Here is an 18188-nt window from a genome sequence, read left to right as displayed (position 1 = left end):
TGTAACCAGAAGAATAACAAAGTGCAGTAAACGGTAAGTATTTACACAACAAGCCAGTGTATTTATATAACTATTATGATAAATTAAAAATAACATAAGAAATAGCCTACTAGCTTGTAAAATCAAGCAGCATGAAGGACTGTTTTTGCCGCTAAAATAACTTGGAAGTTGATGACACCGGAAGCCTCGCACATTCAAGTTAAAAATGGCCGCTCCCGCTCTTAATTTAAAAATAAAGTGGAAGTAATGTACTATATTCCTACAGGGCGCTCAGGAATGCTTACTTCTGATTGGTGAGTTGCGCCAGTAGCCTAATATAATAATGAAACCGGCGCTACTTTCACGACTCTCGTTTCATACAAACGCGACTGGCATCATCTTGCGCTTATCAACTGTAGTGAAACTGACCTTAGTATTAGTAAGTATTAATATTACTGTAATGTTATATAGCAGTGTTCGTCTTGTTTCTAGGCTGATTGTTGTGTAATGGGTTAAACATTTTTTTCTATCGGACGCATCGAGATACAATTAAGATTAATAAAATAATTATTTAAAATCTGTACACACACACACAGACAGACAGACAGGTTATAGTGTTGTTATTTTTCTGCTACTTCACCCCAGTTTTGGAAACAAAAGCTGCAACCCCCCTCTTGCAGCAGTCAAAACTGGTGTTGATCTTTACATCTTGTCCTCCCACTCCAATAAGTCCTCTGCCGCCTGGAGCAACTGCGGCTTTTTTAGCTCCACCCCCTCGTTACCCCCTCCTTATCTCACAGGGCCTGGGGCTTTGACATCCTGTTCTCTCTCACAATCTACAGACTCAAAGGGCACATCAAATCAGCTACCATTTGTCACGTGGAAGACAGAACAAAGAAAATCCTCATTTTTCTTTCTTCAGCACCAAAATCATATTTAAAAAGGAGGGGGGTAAGAGAAAAATTAGTCTTTCCGTATGATTGGGTTTTGGAATGGAAGGAGCTGAAGGCAAGAGAATAAGCTCTGAACTAACTTTTACAAATTAAGTTATTACAAAAAGACTCTGGAAAATCTAATTACCAAAAGAAGTGTAGACAAAATGCAACCGCATCAAAAATGTTGAAAGTTGTTTCAGGTGAGAAGGTGAGATGTTTGACGTGGCGAGTCACGTCCAGGAGATGGCGCTGTGGTCCAATGAGGAACACGGGCATCATTTGAAAACTACTTCCAAAAGGGAATATGTAGATTTATTTGTGCATTTATGAATGTTGCACAGGTATCACAGCTGTCTCTCTTGGCAAAACAGTGGCTCGTGCCTCCAAATGTGTAATAATTAATCATACTAGAAATACATATACATAAAAAATAAGTGGCTACATAATTTAAATAATATCATTTAAATTTTAACACTGTAATTTAAATACTATTAGTGGTTATGAATTAACAATGTTAATATTAATGTTAATAAAGTCCTACGGACCACTGAGGCGAAATGAGTTCGTGTGAATTGTGAAAGTTTTAGATTTAGCTTTAGTTGCTATTGATTAGCAGGATGCTTTTGTTTTTCTGTCTTCAGGCTGTTTTATTTGACTCGCTTGAATATAAGCTCCACTGTAAGACCAGGGATAGTAAGTGTTACTCGGATATATAGTTTTGTTGGCATGATGCACATCATTGGGATAACCATTACTCCCCTCATCTCTCTGTAAATTAAGGAAATGAAGTGCAGGCGCTGGAGGCAACATTCTAAGCTATTTAAATCTTTAAATTTACATCTTCCTCCAGCGTCAAGTAATTGAACTAACTCCGGGCTTGTTCCTTTAATTGAACAAAAATATCTTGTCTTCCTGCTGCTCGTCTGATGTGGGAAACTAATTTCAGCCAAAGGCGAGAAAAATTCGGTTGTTAAGTCCAAATAGTTTGCAACATATTCCTGTATACAAACAGATTTGCTTTGCTGTGTTTTCACTCGAGAATGTGGGCTATTATGTCGAAGGTGATAACATTAGCTGTGTGCCAAAAGATTACTGAAGGTAATTGGAAAATACATTTTTTAAATTCAAATTTGTGACAAGAAAATGAAAGGGTTCTATCATGTTTCCCCTTTGCACAACTGAAAACGGAACTGAAATGCATTGCTATATAGGCCTATTTATGTAATTAGGCTATGGAAATCTTAATTCGTAATTTGTTCTCTTCGTAGGTTATTTGAATTCCCAACATAGCCTACTACAACTGCGTTTTAAAAGCGTTTTAAGGTCAATGTTTCATTTAAATGCGCGCGTTAATATACCCAAAGCGTCTGGTATGTTTTATTTTCATCATAAACATTCGTTGTATTGACATCTGACGTTATACTGATGTTTGAGGGCATCTTACCCTTAAGATATTTTGAGACCATTACTAAAACATTCTATTTTAGCTGCATTATTTTTTTAGCTGGCGTTATCGTGCTACGTTACCTAAGGAAACGTTTTGGTAATGTTGTAACAATGTATCTTTTTTTTTTTTTAATTCGCTGCGTTTAGTTTGGTCACTGGTTGGCGCCAGATGTCAAGGTACAGAACATTTTAAGGAGAATGGGAACAATATTACAGTGGTCTAAACCTGTCAAGTATCCTTTTTGTAAAAATGTTTTCAGCCACAATGAGCCTGTCTTCCACCTGAAAGCTGTGTGCCATCAAGGCAGACATCTCTATCTAGCCGCGCGCAAAAAATTGAAATGGCGCGTTTGGCTCGAGGCGGTTGTGTGGGCGCCTTTTGCAGAGGCACAATGCATATCGATATTCGTCATTTAGTTTTCATGGCCAGCAGAACATTATTAGAATGCTGAGAGAAACGTATTAAACCAAATTAAGAAGATAAATTCTGTTAAGGCTGTAAGGAATGTCTGGAAAAGAAACATAAATCAAAAAGACCGGGAAAAAATTACAGAATTCATAAATCATAATTCAGTGTATGTAATGCCGTTTAAAACAAAAGAGTGTTTCTCTTTTGCTCGCTGAAGGTTAATCAAAGACATGCACACAGGTAACCTATAAACCGTTATCCTGGCGCATGCACATACTGTATCTTTGTTCAGACCCGGCAAGTAAATGTCAATAAATGCGATTAAAACACACATATACGCATACTTCCAAATGTGAATAGCAAGATCAAATGTTGTTCTTGTAACTCGCCCCAGCTCAGGCAGGGTTGAGCTAATTGTAGCCTAATCCTGCCCCGGGGCGTTTGGAGAGCCTTGAGCAAGAATTCTTGTTCAGCTGTCCTCTGTTATTCGGGCTGGAACGCTGTGCCTTCAACGCACTCTCACGCTTCAACAAAAAAGGAGCAAGAAAGAAAAAAAGCGAGGCTAAGACACGCCACGATCGATCTCATGTTTTAAAGAGGGCTGAAGATACATTTACAGCTATGTCTTCCAAGGTAAGGACGCAGCCTTGACTGACTCCCCTGTGTAGCTTTTGTGGAAAGTGTCTATAGCAGTCTATGGTCTGTGTTTTAAGCGAGTTTTTAAAGCCACAGCGACCTATATAGCGCTGCGTTTTCACCGGCGTTAGATTTCGCTGGATTCTGAACGGAATTGTCTCCGGATTCTGTACGAAGAGCTCTTGGAGTGCCGAGAAAATATTACGAAAAAGTTCTTTCTAAAGGACGAGCAACCTTCATCAGAGACTATCTGCTAGAATCCTCCACAGATTGCGTCGGACATCCTAAAATGTTTGAAACGGTACGGTGGATTCTGTCAAATTCTCGGATGTTTCTCTAGTGCATCTTTGCGTTCGTTCTCAGTGTGTCGTGCTTTTGCAGTTTTAGATCAGGGAGGGCTGATTTGAGTATACAATGAGAGGTCAGAGCACTACTGTATGCCCATTGCGTACAGGAAGTGCGGTACAGAGAGTTGTAGGGCTATTTTACGCACTCCGGGGACCTGGCGCAGTTTTTGACATCACAAACTATTATTTCTGTCTTTGATGATGTCTCATTTTTCACTCACACTCTTAACGTTTGCTTCCGACATAGTATATATATATATATATATATATATATATATATTGAAATATATGTGTGTGTGTGTGTGAGAAGAGTTCAGATACAAAAGCCTAGGTGCAGTCTAAAATGTTCTTCTAAAATGAGCATTTTTTTTTTTATCAGGCTCTTGTATTTATGTTCAGTTATTTCACTTTAAATGCACAAGAAAGGACCTATACATTGCCATTAGAGTAAAATTACTGAACCTAAACATGATACTGAATATAAATTTCATATAGGCCTATTTATGAAATTTACGAACGTTACAGTTCGTAAATTTCAGGGCAGGGCAATTTCGAGACGGACATCACTAAAACTAATGATTACTTGCACTTACTAATTGAGTGAGATGTTGATTCATACTGCTTTGATGGATTCAGCGTTCATTCAGAGAAGAATCTGTCAGACTGATTCTAAGTTATGATTCTTTTTGAGTGATTCATTAAAAGAACCGGCTCATAAGAGTCACTTTTTCGTTGTGGACTTGTATAGTTGATTGTTTGCTTTTCGGATTTTACTAGAAATGTAAGATTTATTGACATTATTTCGCGGTTCTCGGTGTTTTAATTTAGTCAAACGCAAACACTCAAAAAAAAAAAAAAAAAAAAAAAATATATATATATATATATATATATATTAGCCGTGGTGCTGTAGATTCACTGATTGATTTTTTAATATTGTGAAAAGTGGGGCAGTTCAACCTAGGCCAGAAATCCAGTGTGTGTGTGTGTATGTATATATATATTGTAGCCTACTCCTCATAATATTTCAGTTCTTTGTCTTTTATAAAAAATAACATTTTAAAACTTTACTATAGCTGACCAATTTCATTTTTGAGATTTAATTTGAAACCAAAGGGTAAACACAAGGTACATCATCCTATACAGGGCTATGTAAGTCTGTGATGTGAACCATGGACACACATTGCTCCAGGCATTGTGCCTCTGGAAATGGGGTTTTAACCATCTGTTTAGGCAGAATTGTTCGTTATTCCAAACAAAGGTTGATTCATGCCACAGTAGCAGTCGAGCATCATGGTCCCTGTGGTTTTAATGTAGAGCTGTAATTACTCAGGAGAGGACAATGACTTCAAATATCTTAATGTTGCATGATTTAGAACCTTTTGCACTGACTGAAACTTTACTATGACGCAGCATCATTTAGATTTTTATATTTGACCTTGTGGGAGTTTACCCTCATTTTTGGCTTCAATTCAAAATGTTGATTCATTTGCTCTCAGAAACTTTTAAAGAACTCAAAAGCTGTTGGTGAAGAGGTGTTTTGCGTCTCACACATTCGCCCAATATCTTTAATTAGGAGTTTACACTTTTTCCCTCTCTTTCCCTGGAGGTAGACACCTACAGTACTAGGATCCATCCCTCTCTCTCTCTCGCTCTCCTTCTCTCCCTCTCTCCCTTTCGTGCTCGCTAATAAGCATCACTCCATTTCTCCCCTCCGGTTCTATGAAAAAAGGAGGGGAAAAAAACGGCAGGCAAATTTTCTTAATTAGACTTGTGGTGCTAATTCTTAAGGTAAAAACGCAATTTAAGGGAAGATGTAAAAGTGATCTCCTGTGTGCTTGCAGGCCAGAATCGCACCTTAGATCTCGGAGATTGAAGGGGAGAGGGGAACCAGGAGCTGTTTATTTGATACTGTGCTGTTTGTACAGGAGGGAAGGAGCATGTCTCGGCTGTCTTTGACCCGGTCCCCAGTGTCTCCTCTGGCCGCTCAGGGAATCCCACTGCCGGCTCAGCTGACTAAATCGAACGCTCCAGTCCACATTGACGTAGGCGGGCACATGTACACCAGCAGTCTTGCCACCCTCACCAAATACCCAGACTCCAGGTAAGACCTGTTGTGATTTGATTTGCTAACCATTTTTTGGGGGGGTTTATGATGTAAAACTGTGTCGTTGTCATGTTTAGCTGTCGTGAGAAGTTATGTTGTAGTTCTGTGGTCCAACTTCATTTTTGCTTTTGTAACAACCTAAATGTTCTCAATTTAGCAATGCATTCATGTATAAATAGAGCGATGCATTAAAATGCTCTACTTTTAAATGACTTAAAAGCCACTTGTAGAGTCATGCAATTCCTACCTGATGCTTCTATCCCAACTGTAATCAAACGGAGGTTTGCGGATAAAGTGAGGTGAAGGGACACCACCTGTTAGAGACGTTTGTGTGTGTGTGTGTGTATAAGACGGGAAAAGAGTGTGAGAGCTTTGCCACATCTGTTCAGGTTAACAGAGAGCGTGGCTCGCTCTGATTTATTAATGGATATGGAGCGAGAGAGCAATGGGAAGGAGGGAGGAGAGGAAAATGGGGGGAGGGTGAAAAGCAGGCAGCATTTTAATTGCTTTTTGGAGGAAAAAAAAGAGAGGCTGAGATGAAAAACTAAGATTGCCTAAAGCTATATGGTGAAATTCTAACTGGGGGAACGGCAAGACCATATGAGAAAAGGACCACCCGAGGCACAAAAGGGGGAATTGGTTTTCTTATTAAGTGTTTTGCATCGGTTTCCAGAATGAGGGAGAGAAAGAAAGAACGGAAGAATGAAATAGGATGAGAGAATGAAATAAGAACATTTTGCAAAGATAAAGTCGATTCATCCGAAGAACAGAAATAGCGTACGACATAATTCCAAACGCTTGACCCCATTCCAGCAATTAAATCAGGTTAAATAATCAACTTGTACGTTTGCCGTTAAACTTATTTCAAATGTAAAATGTGAAGTGAAAGCAGTTTTTTAGAGAATCATTTTTAATGTAGTGTAGTGCTTGCATAAAACTTTAAAACAAAATACTTCTTTAAATTGAAAATCATTGATTTAACTTTTTTCCCCTCTAGAATCAGTCGCCTGTTCAACGGCACAGAACCGATTGTTTTGGACAGTCTGAAGCAGCATTATTTTATCGACAGAGATGGAGAGATATTCCGCTATATCCTGAGCTACCTGAGAACCAGCAAACTGCTTCTTCCTGACGACTTCAAGGTAACGTTCACATTCCCAGTGTCTCTTTAGCAGGTCAAAACTTTCATTTAGTTCCTCTTTTAGCATCACGTCAATAGCCTTCAGCTGAAACACGCAGGAAGGACCCAGACAGTTTTATTCCATTTCCATGTGTTCGGAATTATCTTAAGCTTTATGTCTCAAATATTCCTGGATGCTTGTTGAATACTACGATTATCAATTTCCAAGGTTTGTCATGTGCCATTTTGAACAGATTTATGTATCCTTTTTTTGGGACATTGCTTGCAAAGTTTCTGCAGTCTTCACTAAAATTGCCTCGGATCATCTTGAGATGAAGCTTCACAAACCTGAGCAATTGCATTTTTGTTGTATGACATTTTTGCTGGTAAAGATGGCAGGCAGGAAGTGAGGAAGTGAAGCTTTCCACATTGGCAAAGTACATTTATATTGCTATTTATTTTCTTTTGCTATAAATGTATAGCAAAATGAAATAAAATAAAAATAGAATAGAAAAAAAGTCTAAGGAAACTCAGACTCAAAATAGTGTGCAGTACAATTTCTGATTTCAAACATGCTTCTTGGTCTTAGTCATTCCTTTGCATTTTGGTAGAAAACTTTCCAACTTGGCCTGCGAATGCCAAGTATATTTATAGCAAAACAAAATAAAGTAACATAAAAATAAAAACTAAATTCTAATGTGTAAATTCGCAAACATTTATAGCAAAATGAAATAAAATAAAAAACTGAATAACAAAGAACCCTAAAGTCTAAGATGAAGTTTAAAGTTGGACTCAAAATAGTGTGAAATGTAATTTCGGAGTCTTTTCTTCAATGCCAGTAGATAAGTTGGTGAAGTATTATGCCCGCCTCAGTCAAAAATCAGATGGGTAAAGGTATTTGTGTCAATGGGATTAATTAGTGTGAGACTAGTCATTGTGCCTCAGGCTTGTGGCTAGCTTTCCTCCACTGCGTGAGACCGTTTGATAACAGAACATAAAATATGTAACTGCACAGAGGCACATCATTACATCCCATTATGTAACTTTTCGCCTATCAAACCTCACCATGCCTTGACCTGCGAGAGCGGGAAAACTCGGAATAGTTTCAGGTGAAGCTGTACGTAAGCGAACGATGCATGTTGTCAGATGGAGCAGCACCTCCTGTGAGAGGTGATGGGATACGTTTGGTCTCCTCCCAGATGTCTGTTACGTCCGTGAATTCATTAGACTTGACTTATTGGCTTAATTGACTCCATTTTGTTCTTCTAGAAGAGTTTGCGCTTGAAAAGCGTGCAGCGCATCCAGCTTCATTTGTCCATATGGATATGGCCTAAAGACTAAATTCGCTCTTCTGTGGGCCGTTGCTTTAACATTCTCTTTCCCAAAAGTGAGTCACTGAAGGAGCCCTGTTAAAACATACCCAGCTTTCGCTGCAGACCTGGGAAAGAAGCGCAGCTTGTTTTTCTTTGAATTAGCAAGAGCCCGAAGGCCTAAAGTCTCTGTATCCATGTTGTCAGCACCAGTATGGGCTAAAGAAAGGAACATAGGGAATAAAGAGGGAGAGAAAGAAGAGAGGCTGAGGGAGGGGTGTGGGTAAGAAAACAACTCCTTTTCTTGTGGTAATTGTAAAAGAGCGTTGTGTCTGAGATGGTCGGTGCTATTGTTCTCCGTGGCGTAGCCTGCAGTGGAATGAGTAGTCTTACAGGGTGGGGATGAAGAGCCAGCAGGGTCGAGATCACAGCTATCTCTCACGGCCACCAGGCACACAACCCAAGAATGCTATCAGAGTTTGGAGCAGAAATGGCTTTCGGGCCTCATGTTTGGGGTCTGAGAGACCCCAAGGCCCTTTTAATATCTTGGAAAACATTAACATTGAAGTATCAGGTTAACGCTTCATGACTTTTCCTAATCTAATGAGAACTGGCAAAATCTGAACTTGATAACATCCATCAAACATCCTGCATGAAATAATTTACCTCATTGTTTGGGGTCTCAAGACCCCAGGTATATTTCACGTAATTTCAAACATTTCCAGAATTTTTTTTTCCCTTGAAAATGTTTGCTTTAATAATATCAAACTACTATTAATATTATATAAGAAGCTTTAATTTTATTGGGCTTTTAATAGGTCAAAGGAACTTATTAAAAGAGTTTATGTATTATTTGTATATACAATCTTCATCATTTTCATCCCAATCCTAAAATTTTTAAATAATGTATTATATATATTATGATTTTTGTGTGTGTGTTTTGTCATATTTAATAGTTGTTGTTGTTTTTTTTTTAAATGTGTTTTATTCATTTTTAGTTTTAGTTATTTTAGTACCTGAAGATAAACTAAACAAAAATGAGAAACATTGCCTTGGCAACTAACTAAAAATTGTTTCAATTTTATTTTGTTTCAAGTAACAGAAATGGTTTTTATGATTTTAGTTTTACTTCAGTTGATATATTTAGATTGAATTCAAAATGACTGGAAAAATGTCCCAGTTAACATGAATTAACCCTACGTATATAATTTGTATTATTATTTTAAAATTTAAAAACAAAGTAAGTATCAACAGAACATCAGGTTTCATATTTAGATGTTTTTCTTCAAATCAAACTTGTAGTATTGGTAAAAATGAAGATAAGAAACTCTTGAGTATGTGCAATACTGCATGAATTTTATTTAAAGTTATTTAAATTTTAGTTAAAGTAATACTGCTAACTTTGGTTTATCATTCGTTTTCCTCGATATATGCCTATACCACCAAGTAAAAATGTTAATATTTTCATGTTTGCAGTGTTTGTAATGGCAGGACTGAGGCATGTTGCCATCTGGTTTAGTGGTGAATGAAAGGCGAGTGTAAGTGGGGTAAATGTGCTGGAGGGTGAAGGACGCCTCAGGCAGAGGCAGCAATCTGTGCTGTCCGACCAGAGAGTCTGTGAGTGAGGGGAGAGCCGGGGGGCTTAACCCCCCCCCACCCCTCGCCCTGTCCTGGCTAAAGACGGGTCAGATGGGCACAATTGCTCCATGTGTTGGTCTGAGTTCATGCTCAATGCTAAACGACATGTGCTTTGAAACATGCAATATTCAATCATCATGTGGTATTGAATTTCTTCTGTTGTTTTCTGATATTATTAGTCCATCATGTCTTTCCTAGTGGAGAATTTAAATTTAAAAATATCTTTATAGTGATGGAGTAGCAATCACTATAAATGTGGAAAATAATTATTTCTTTTTTTTGCTTGTTTCTGTTCTTTCACTTGGTGGTTTGCTTGCTCGGTTATTTATTTGGTTAATGGTTTGTTTGTGCATTTGTTTGTTTATTTTGTATGGCCATTCATTTGCTCACTTGATGGTTTGTTTGTTTGTTTGCTCATCCGTTCACTCACTTGGTGTTTTTTTTTTTTTTTTTTTTTTTTTTAAAAAAAAAAAAATTTTCTTTACTTATTCCTTCCTTTGGTAGTTTGTATTTATTTGAACAATGCCTGAGACTTGGTGTTGCAAGCACTTCGTATGTCTGATTGCCTCTTCAAGATTAATCGCTCTATGTATTCCCCAATTGTAAGTCGCTTTGGATAAAAGCGTCTGCTAAATGACTAAATGTAAATGTAAATGTTTGCTCATTCCTTCGCCATCTTGGTGGTTTGTTTGCTTGTTCATTCTTTCTCTCACTTGGTGGTTTGTTTGTTTATGTCCTTGTTCATTCATTTGCTCAGTGGGTTGTTTTTTGGTCACTCACTCAATAGCTGGTTAATTTTCCCTGTTTGTTCAGTCATTACTTTGTACATTTGTTTGTTTTCTTATTTGTTCACCCACTTGTTTGTTCATTTGCTCAGCGAGTTGTTGTTTTGTTTGCTCATTCATTTATGTGTTCTTACGTTGTTTTGTCTGCTCATTCAATCATTTGCTGGATGGATTATTTGTGTTTCTTTCCTTCTTTCCGTGCATACATTCACTTCCATGTGTTGTTCCCGCAGGAGTTCCAGCTGCTGTACGAGGAGGCTCGGTATTACCAGCTGACGCCCATGGTGAAAGAGCTGGAGCGCTGGAAGCAGGACCGGGAGCAGCGGCGGGCGGCTCAGCCCTGCGAGTGCCTGGTGGTGCGGGTGACCCCTGACCTGGGCGAGAGGATTGCCATCAGTGGGGACAAGGCCCTCATAGAGGAAATTTTCCCAGAGACAGGGGACGTCATGTGCAATTCAGTCAACGCCGGCTGGAACCAGGATCCAACCCATGTTATTCGCTTTCCACTGAATGGCTACTGCAGGCTCAACTCTGTGCAGGTACAGTACTGTCATTGATCTAATACTATCATCACTGACTAATACACTACCGTTCAGAAACTGGGGGTCAGTAAGATTTTTTTTATGTTTTTGAAAGAAGTCTCTTATGCTCACCATAGCTGCATTTATTTGATCAAAAATGCACTAAAACACAGCAGTAAAATATTATTACAAATTAAAACAACTGTTTTCTAGTAGATTATATTTTAAAATGTAATTTACTCCTGAGATGGCAAAGCCTAATTTCCAGCAGCCATTCCTCCAGTCTTCAGTGTCACATGATCCTTCAGAAATCATTCTAATATGCTGAATTGTTGCTCAAAAAATATCTCTTATCATCAGTGTTGAAAACAGTTGGGGTGCTGATTTTTGATAAATAGAAAGTTTAAAAGAACAGCATTTATTTGAAATATAAATATTTTGTAACTTAATAAATGTCTTTACTGTCACTCATGATGAAGTTAATTTATTCATGCTGAATAAATATATTAGTTCTTTCAAATAAACAAAAAAAATCTTTTAAATGGCAGTGTATACTTATACTAAAAAATTATAAGAATCTGTTGCAATAAAGCGTGTAAAATATCCAGACACATTATGGTAATGAAGATTTTGGAGGAAAATGTGATTAATGTCACAATGAAAAAATTGGAAATGCTGGTTTGAACCTGGAATGCAACATCAAAATTCCCAAAAATGGTCCAAAAAAATTAAATTCATAATTAAAATTTAAATATTGAAATGACATTTTTAAATTAGGCTAAATAATACTGTCAGTCACTGCTGAACTTGAAAGTTTTGACTTTAGTTGATGGCTGGGATATTGAGCGTGCTGTGCCGATGTGTCTCGGAGACAGCTTGACTGCTCCCTGCCAGCCAGACGAGATGTGCGAGGGTGCAAGATGCAGTAGAGGCAGGTGTGGATGAAGGTGTGGCTCCACAGCTGCAGAGGTGCAGTTATGCCCCATGTCACCTTCTCACATACTCCACGATTTGGCTGTTTGAAAGGCGCTAAAACAGACACGCATCCCGGCGTGCACACAGACACATCCACATACATACGTTTTATAATGTCCGGTACCTTGAACCCTGGAGGCGATGCTAATGTGGGGAATATGTAGTCATGAAACCGAGAGGAGAAGAGAGGGAAATGATATGCATAATTTATTTTTAACTCGTCCTTAAGACAAATCTCTCCGTTTGAAAAAGTGCTCCAACATTTCTGTGCCTGAAGCGTTTTAAACACACATGCTACATTTTTAATACTGTACTTTGGTTTCTTTGAACAACCTAAACTGGTTTACGCTACTTTTTTACACACGCCTAATTGACTTACTGTATAACTAATTAGTGTGCCTGATAACACTTATTTTTTTTGCGTACTTAACCGACTGAATCATGCGGGTGGATTTTTTTTTTAAAGTGCGTCTTTGTCACACATCTCGGGTGTTCGCAAAAACCCACCTATGAAATATGAGAAGATAGATCAGAGAGGAATGACAGAGGACGAGAGATATGGGAAAAGACAGAGCGAGAGAGCCAGTTTGTTGCCAAGAAATTGTAGCCGTTTACTGTAAGAAAGTTAGTAAGTGATGCAACCATCAGCGCAGTGAGTGTAATGTCAAAATCATAAGCCTTCAGATATCGATGCCTGAATACTTGAGAGGCTTGTGACACTCTACATATGTTCATTCTGTCTTTAATAAGAGCTCTAGATATGGATGTATTGGATTAAATACAAATTAAAGGTGTATTTCACCCAGATTTCACTCTGTAGAATACAAAAGACGATGATACTGTTTTTGATCAAACAATGAAAGCCAATGGACTCTGAACTCATTAAATGATCAGCAAATACGAAGGCATTTTTCCAAATCATCTTTTCTTCAAATCATGATACAGATTTCATTTTTCGGGGGACTATCCCTTTAAGACATTTTCGAAATCCACTGGAAAAAGTTTGAAAATCGCACAAAAAAAAGGAACTTCAAAGTCAGACGATTTGTGTATTAAAACCGCTTCTGTAACACTGATGCAACCGAAACCTTACACGAGCCTTAATGTCGATATATGTTCTTGAAAAGATGCTTCAAAACGCAATCTTTCTTTGTGCACGGTAGGCCCTTGAATCATCTGCTGATGTCTTTTATACCTCATCTGTGCGTAAGTCGTAAGAAGCGTTCATTTCCTCTACAAGTTTCTCCGCAGCCTCAACTTCCAAAGTGAGGATAAGGGTGGACATTTTTTCTCAGGCCCTGTGCAGTTCAACTGATTCCTTCATCTTCGTCGTCTTCTCTTTTTTTTTTTTTTTTTTTGCGGAGGGACTTTTATCTGGCTCTGTAGCCCCGAGCCAGAACTTTCATTTTCATGTGAAGCACACTTGAAAGAAGTGCAGGAGTAAGTGAATACTCAAGGCTGCATGTATTGAATTTCAAAAAAATCTACAAGCACTCCAACAGATAAAACATTTCGTTGGCTTTTTGCGGCGGCGGGAATGACAGCGACAGCGGCCGCCCAGAGACGGCTGTCGGTGAGGGATCTCTGACAGTAGCTGAGATTGTGTGTATTGGGTTTGTAATGAAAGAGCCGGGCGGCTTCAGTGTGGGCTGTCAGTGGGGGAGCCTATTCTCATTTGACTCCGCATCAAACCCCTGTAAACAGCCCAGGGGATGTCTGCTCGCTCCTTCTCATCCCGGGTGGATGGTCTGGAGTGAGAAACGTCTGAGGGTAATGCAAGCGTGAAGTTGTTGATAGCACTGTTACTGAGATTGCACATTTTAAATGTGTCTTGATGCAACTATGTGAAGTGCTGATAGAGTGGCATAAATAGGAGTTTACTTCCAAAAAAACTCGTACCGAGTTTCTCATATTCAACGGAGAACTTGAACTCTAAATACAGACAAAAATTTCTGTGGTTTCTATTAGGTCTTAGAGAGAGTGTTGCAGGTATCGTCTCAATGCAATTATCTGAAGTGCTAACGGAGTAGCATGAACGAGAGTTTATTTTATGGAAACGTCATCTTAAAATCTCTGAATAAAACGACCCTGGTTTTTCTTAGGTCCTGGACAAATGGTGCCAGAAAGGGTTGCCATCTTGATGCAATTATGTGAAGCATAAATAGTTTACTCCAAAAACTCATATTGAGTTTCTCGAATTGAACAAAGAACTTCTCAAGATACTAACAGGGAAGCTCCGGAAAGTTTCAACATGGCATTTGTCTTGATGCAGCTATATAAAGCACTGATAGAGAGGCATAAATAGAGTTTGCTTTGAAAAAACTTCATCTCAGAATATTGATAATTCTACCTGGTTTCTTCCAGGTCCTGTAGAGACTGTTGCAGATGGGTTCAGTCTGGTGCCGTCTTGATGCATTTATGCGAAGTGCTGATACCTTTGCATGAATAGGCGATTACTTAATTTATGGAAAACATCTCAAAACACTATAAAACTCCACTGGTTTCTCCTGGGTCCTGGAGTAACAGTTCCAGAAAGTTTCAAAATGGAATTTGTCCTGATGCAACTATGAAGCTCTGATAGAGTGGCGAAAAAAACATACCAAATTTCCCATATTCAATGGAGCTGAAAATGCTGAGGAAAATTACCTTGGTTTCTCTTAGGTCCTAGAGAGACTGTTGCAGAAGGTTTCGTCTTGATGCAATTATGTGCAGCGCTGATACGAGAAGTACAGGAGTTTATTTTTTGGAAAGCATAATCTCAAAGTACTAAAAAAAACACTGGTTCCAGCTAGGTCCTGTAGAGACTGATTGCAAATGGTTTCAGTCTGGAGCCATCTTGATACATTTATGTGAAGTGATGATACCATTCTATAAACATGTTTAGTTCATTTATTTTAAGGGAAAGTTCATCTCAAAATACTACAAAATACCACTGGTTAGGGTTCGATCATGAAGAGACTTTTTCTAAAAGGGTTCAGCATTGCATTTATGATTTGTTTGTACAAGAGCATACATTTTCAAAACTCACTGTCCCTGGTTTCTCCTTGGTCCTGTAGGGTTCGGTATGGTGGTGTCTTGTCGCAATTAGGTGTAGTACAGATACAGAGGTTCTCATATTGTGTGGAAAACTTCTCAAAATACTCAAAAATGGCCCTGTTTATCCTAGGTCATGGAGAAACTGTTGGTCTATAAATTCAACTATATGAAGTACAGAGTTTCTCATATTATAACAATATACTAATAATGTCCCTGGTTTCTCCTAGGTTCTGGAGAGACTGTTCCAGAAAGGCTTCAACATGGTGGCGTCGTGCGGCGGGGGTGTGGACTCCTCCCAGTTCAGTGAATACATCCTGAGTCGGGAAGACAGACGGTGTCAGACCAGCCACACGCCCATCAGGATAAAACAGGAGCCTCTGGACTAGCCGGCTCTTGTGCCAACCACAAACACCTCAGTCTGCTTTCGGAAAAAAAAAAAAAAAAATGCCAGCGGACAAATAGAAGACTTAATTTGCAAGAAGAGTTTGCTTCAACTCTTCGGACTCCAAGAGGACTCAAATCTTAGTAAATGTATTTCATAAATGACCCCAAATCTGCTCCAAAATATGCTTTACAAACCCAAGCGAGTCACAGGATGGCTTTTCATCTGCTGACCTCCAGTTGAACTTTTTAGCCGTTTCTTTGGCTTGAGTCATGAAAAATGCATTCATAGATCTATATTTCCACAGTTCAGATCCATATAAGTTTGCCGTTGTATGTGCATAAAAGAGCGAAAAGAGGAACTCTACCAGGAAGTTGCGTTTATGGCGAGCGCTCCTTCCGGCTAGAACACTTTCAAATGATGCAGCAGTCTGATCTCCGAGCTCCCGGGCGAAATTAACCACAAAATACAAAGTCTGTCCTCTGATCCATTTTTAATCTAGATATCTAATGTTCTCATTTTCCAGTCTCATCTATGTAAATCAGTTCTTTTATGACCTACAGGTTTATTGCTGTTGTCTCACTACATGAAGGATACGAGAGCAGTTCTCAGAAGTCATTTGGTTGTAAGTGCGGTCTGGATTCGGCCGCATAGACGCTTTGACTCGAGGCTACATGGCGGCTAAAGCGGACAGTCTGGTAATGCATTCAGCGCTGGGCAGAGAGGCTTTTTGTTTGAGCATGTCTAAAGGGAAACCTGGACTCATGTGGGAGAGCTTTTCTGATGGCATCGCTAAATCCTCTACTTTTTTTTCAGGTGCCCGTTTTCTTCAAAACTAGCCCTGAACTAGTCGTTAGTTCATTATACATAATTGCTTTGAGTAAACAGTTAAAAAGTAAAGATCTTTTGTAGATACAGTGTCCAAAACAACATCTTGTTTAATGAAGGCACCTTTTGGAAAAATGAGTTTAGTCAGATTGTTAATGAATACAGCACTTTCAGGGGGCGATACTCAGACCGTTTGAGAAGTGGGGAATTACTGTGCCCCTTAAGGCCTAGAGACAGAGGGGCTACGGGTCAGACTTCTCTCCAGGAGTTAAGGTCACTTTCCCACAATCCCTTTTACTCACTCTCCCTTAGCAAAACAGCGCAATCAGAGCCACTCGGAGAGAGACTGAGGGAGAATAAACTTGAAAGGTTAACTTGGTGGCTGGTAAACAGACTGAATTGCATAATGTGTTGTAAAAAGGCACATTTAATAAGAGTTCTTTGCCTCGCAATTTCAAAAGGAAGGGTCACTGAAATGTCACAGATATGTTGTTATGCTAAGTGTTGTCTTAACTGGCCAGCGTTTCTTTTCAGATTTTCTTGATTTGTTGTACATAAAGGCTCACGGACGCTTTGCAGGCCCCCCTGAATGCAACTTATCTCGCTGCTGCGCAACTGCCGTTTTGTTTTCGATTTCAAGGACAAGAACATTAAAAAGATGATTATCAGAGAAGCTGCGTCGGACGTTAAATAAATCTTAATTTAAATACTGCTCTAATGGATGTTGTGTCAAGATGTATATTGCAGTATGGTCCAAATGTATATTATTTAAATAAAACATTTTTTTGTAATGGATTATTATTGATATGAATCATAGTGGTATGTCAGGCATGTGTTTATTTGAATTGTCACATTCTTTTTGTAATCGGTGTTGATAAACAAACTTTTAATAAATTGTTGGAGTTCTTTCCCTATTTTAAACCACTGGCAGTATGCATGTGAATGTGTCGGAAAAACTTGATACAAATGACAGTGAACATAGTCAGGGGTAGTCAAAAACCTCGCTATGAAATGGAAGATCTTTTAGTATTGTAATGTACATTGGAGTGAATCTTCAGAAGAGAAAAAAAAAAACGTATTGTGGGGACTTGGTCCTATCAGCAGATCTGAACTTGCAGTATATTTTAAGAAAAAGGGGCGGAGTTTCAGCAGACTAAATGATTGGAGAAGTATGGCACGTATCAGCAGAGAGAAGTCTGTTGATTAAAATTTTGTTCACCTAAAAATGAAAATTCAGCCTCATGTCGTTCCAAACCCATAAGACCTTCGTTCATCTTCAGAACACAAATTAAGATACATTTAATGGGTCAGAAAGCTCTCGGATTTCATCCAAAATATCTTAATTTGTGTTCCGAAGATAAACGAAGGTCTTACAGGTTTTTAGCAATTAATAACAGAATTTTCATTTTGGGGTGAACTCTCCCTTTAAACATAAGATTGACATTTTGATTAAAAATGCCAAATTTTTGAATGACACATGGATGAATAGTTCCCAATACAATCAATAATTCATTTTCCAAACAAAATATTCAACTACAAAAAAATTATGGCAGGACTTGACATTTTTAAATCAGAAATTGACTGAATCATGAAATGTGGGCGGTAAATACCAGAATAGAGCCTCACCTGATCGAGTTTTCACTCATCTGTGAACAGGAAAAAAACATCCCAGAAATCAGGGCACATTTATTTGATCCTTTACTTTCTGGTTATGTTGTTGACATGTGTGACACATAT

At 38.6% G+C, this 18188-nt stretch overlaps 1 protein-coding gene across 6 annotated transcripts; it reads left to right on the top strand.

Moving 5' to 3' along the window:
• The first annotated feature begins 183 nt into the window (after window positions 1-183).
• kctd15a (potassium channel tetramerization domain containing 15a) lies at window positions 184-17750 on the top strand. Of its 6 annotated transcripts, XR_009269390.1 has the most exons (6): window positions 2549-3402; window positions 5678-5853; window positions 6854-6998; window positions 10943-11248; window positions 15469-16096; window positions 16187-17750. XR_009269390.1 is itself a non-coding variant. In XM_058767600.1 (5 exons), the coding sequence occupies exons 2-5, from the start codon at window positions 5690-5692 to the stop codon at window positions 15625-15627; spliced, it is 774 nt and encodes a 257-aa protein (XP_058623583.1). In that variant the 5' UTR covers window positions 184-293; window positions 5678-5689; the 3' UTR covers window positions 15628-17749. The 6 variants fall into 6 exon arrangements, 5 of the variants coding, with proteins under 5 accessions (XP_058623583.1, XP_058623582.1, XP_058623584.1 ...); XM_058767600.1 differs by lacking the exon at window positions 2549-3402 and adding an exon at window positions 184-293 and having other exon boundaries at window positions 15469-17749; XM_058767599.1 differs by lacking the exon at window positions 2549-3402 and adding an exon at window positions 316-930 and having other exon boundaries at window positions 15469-17749.
• The last annotated feature ends 438 nt before the right edge of the window (window positions 17751-18188 follow it).

This window comes from Onychostoma macrolepis, chromosome 25 (genome assembly GCF_012432095.1).
Source record: "Onychostoma macrolepis isolate SWU-2019 chromosome 25, ASM1243209v1, whole genome shotgun sequence".
In the NCBI taxonomy this organism is placed as follows: domain Eukaryota; kingdom Metazoa; phylum Chordata; class Actinopteri; order Cypriniformes; family Cyprinidae; genus Onychostoma; species Onychostoma macrolepis.
The sequence above is the reverse complement of the archived record's forward strand: the minus strand, read 5'-3'. Positions and strand labels throughout refer to the sequence as shown.

What these genes read in the sequence shown, in the direction of transcription:
- kctd15a (XM_058767598.1), top strand. An exon ending in TTCTTCCTGACGACTTCAAG is followed by an intron (nt 6,999 to 10,942) that starts GTAACGTTCACA and finishes TTGTTCCCGCAG; the next exon opens with GAGTTCCAGCTGCTGTACGA. An exon ending in GCAGGCTCAACTCTGTGCAG is followed by an intron (nt 11,249 to 15,468) that starts GTACAGTACTGT and finishes GGTTTCTCCTAG; the next exon opens with GTTCTGGAGAGACTGTTCCA.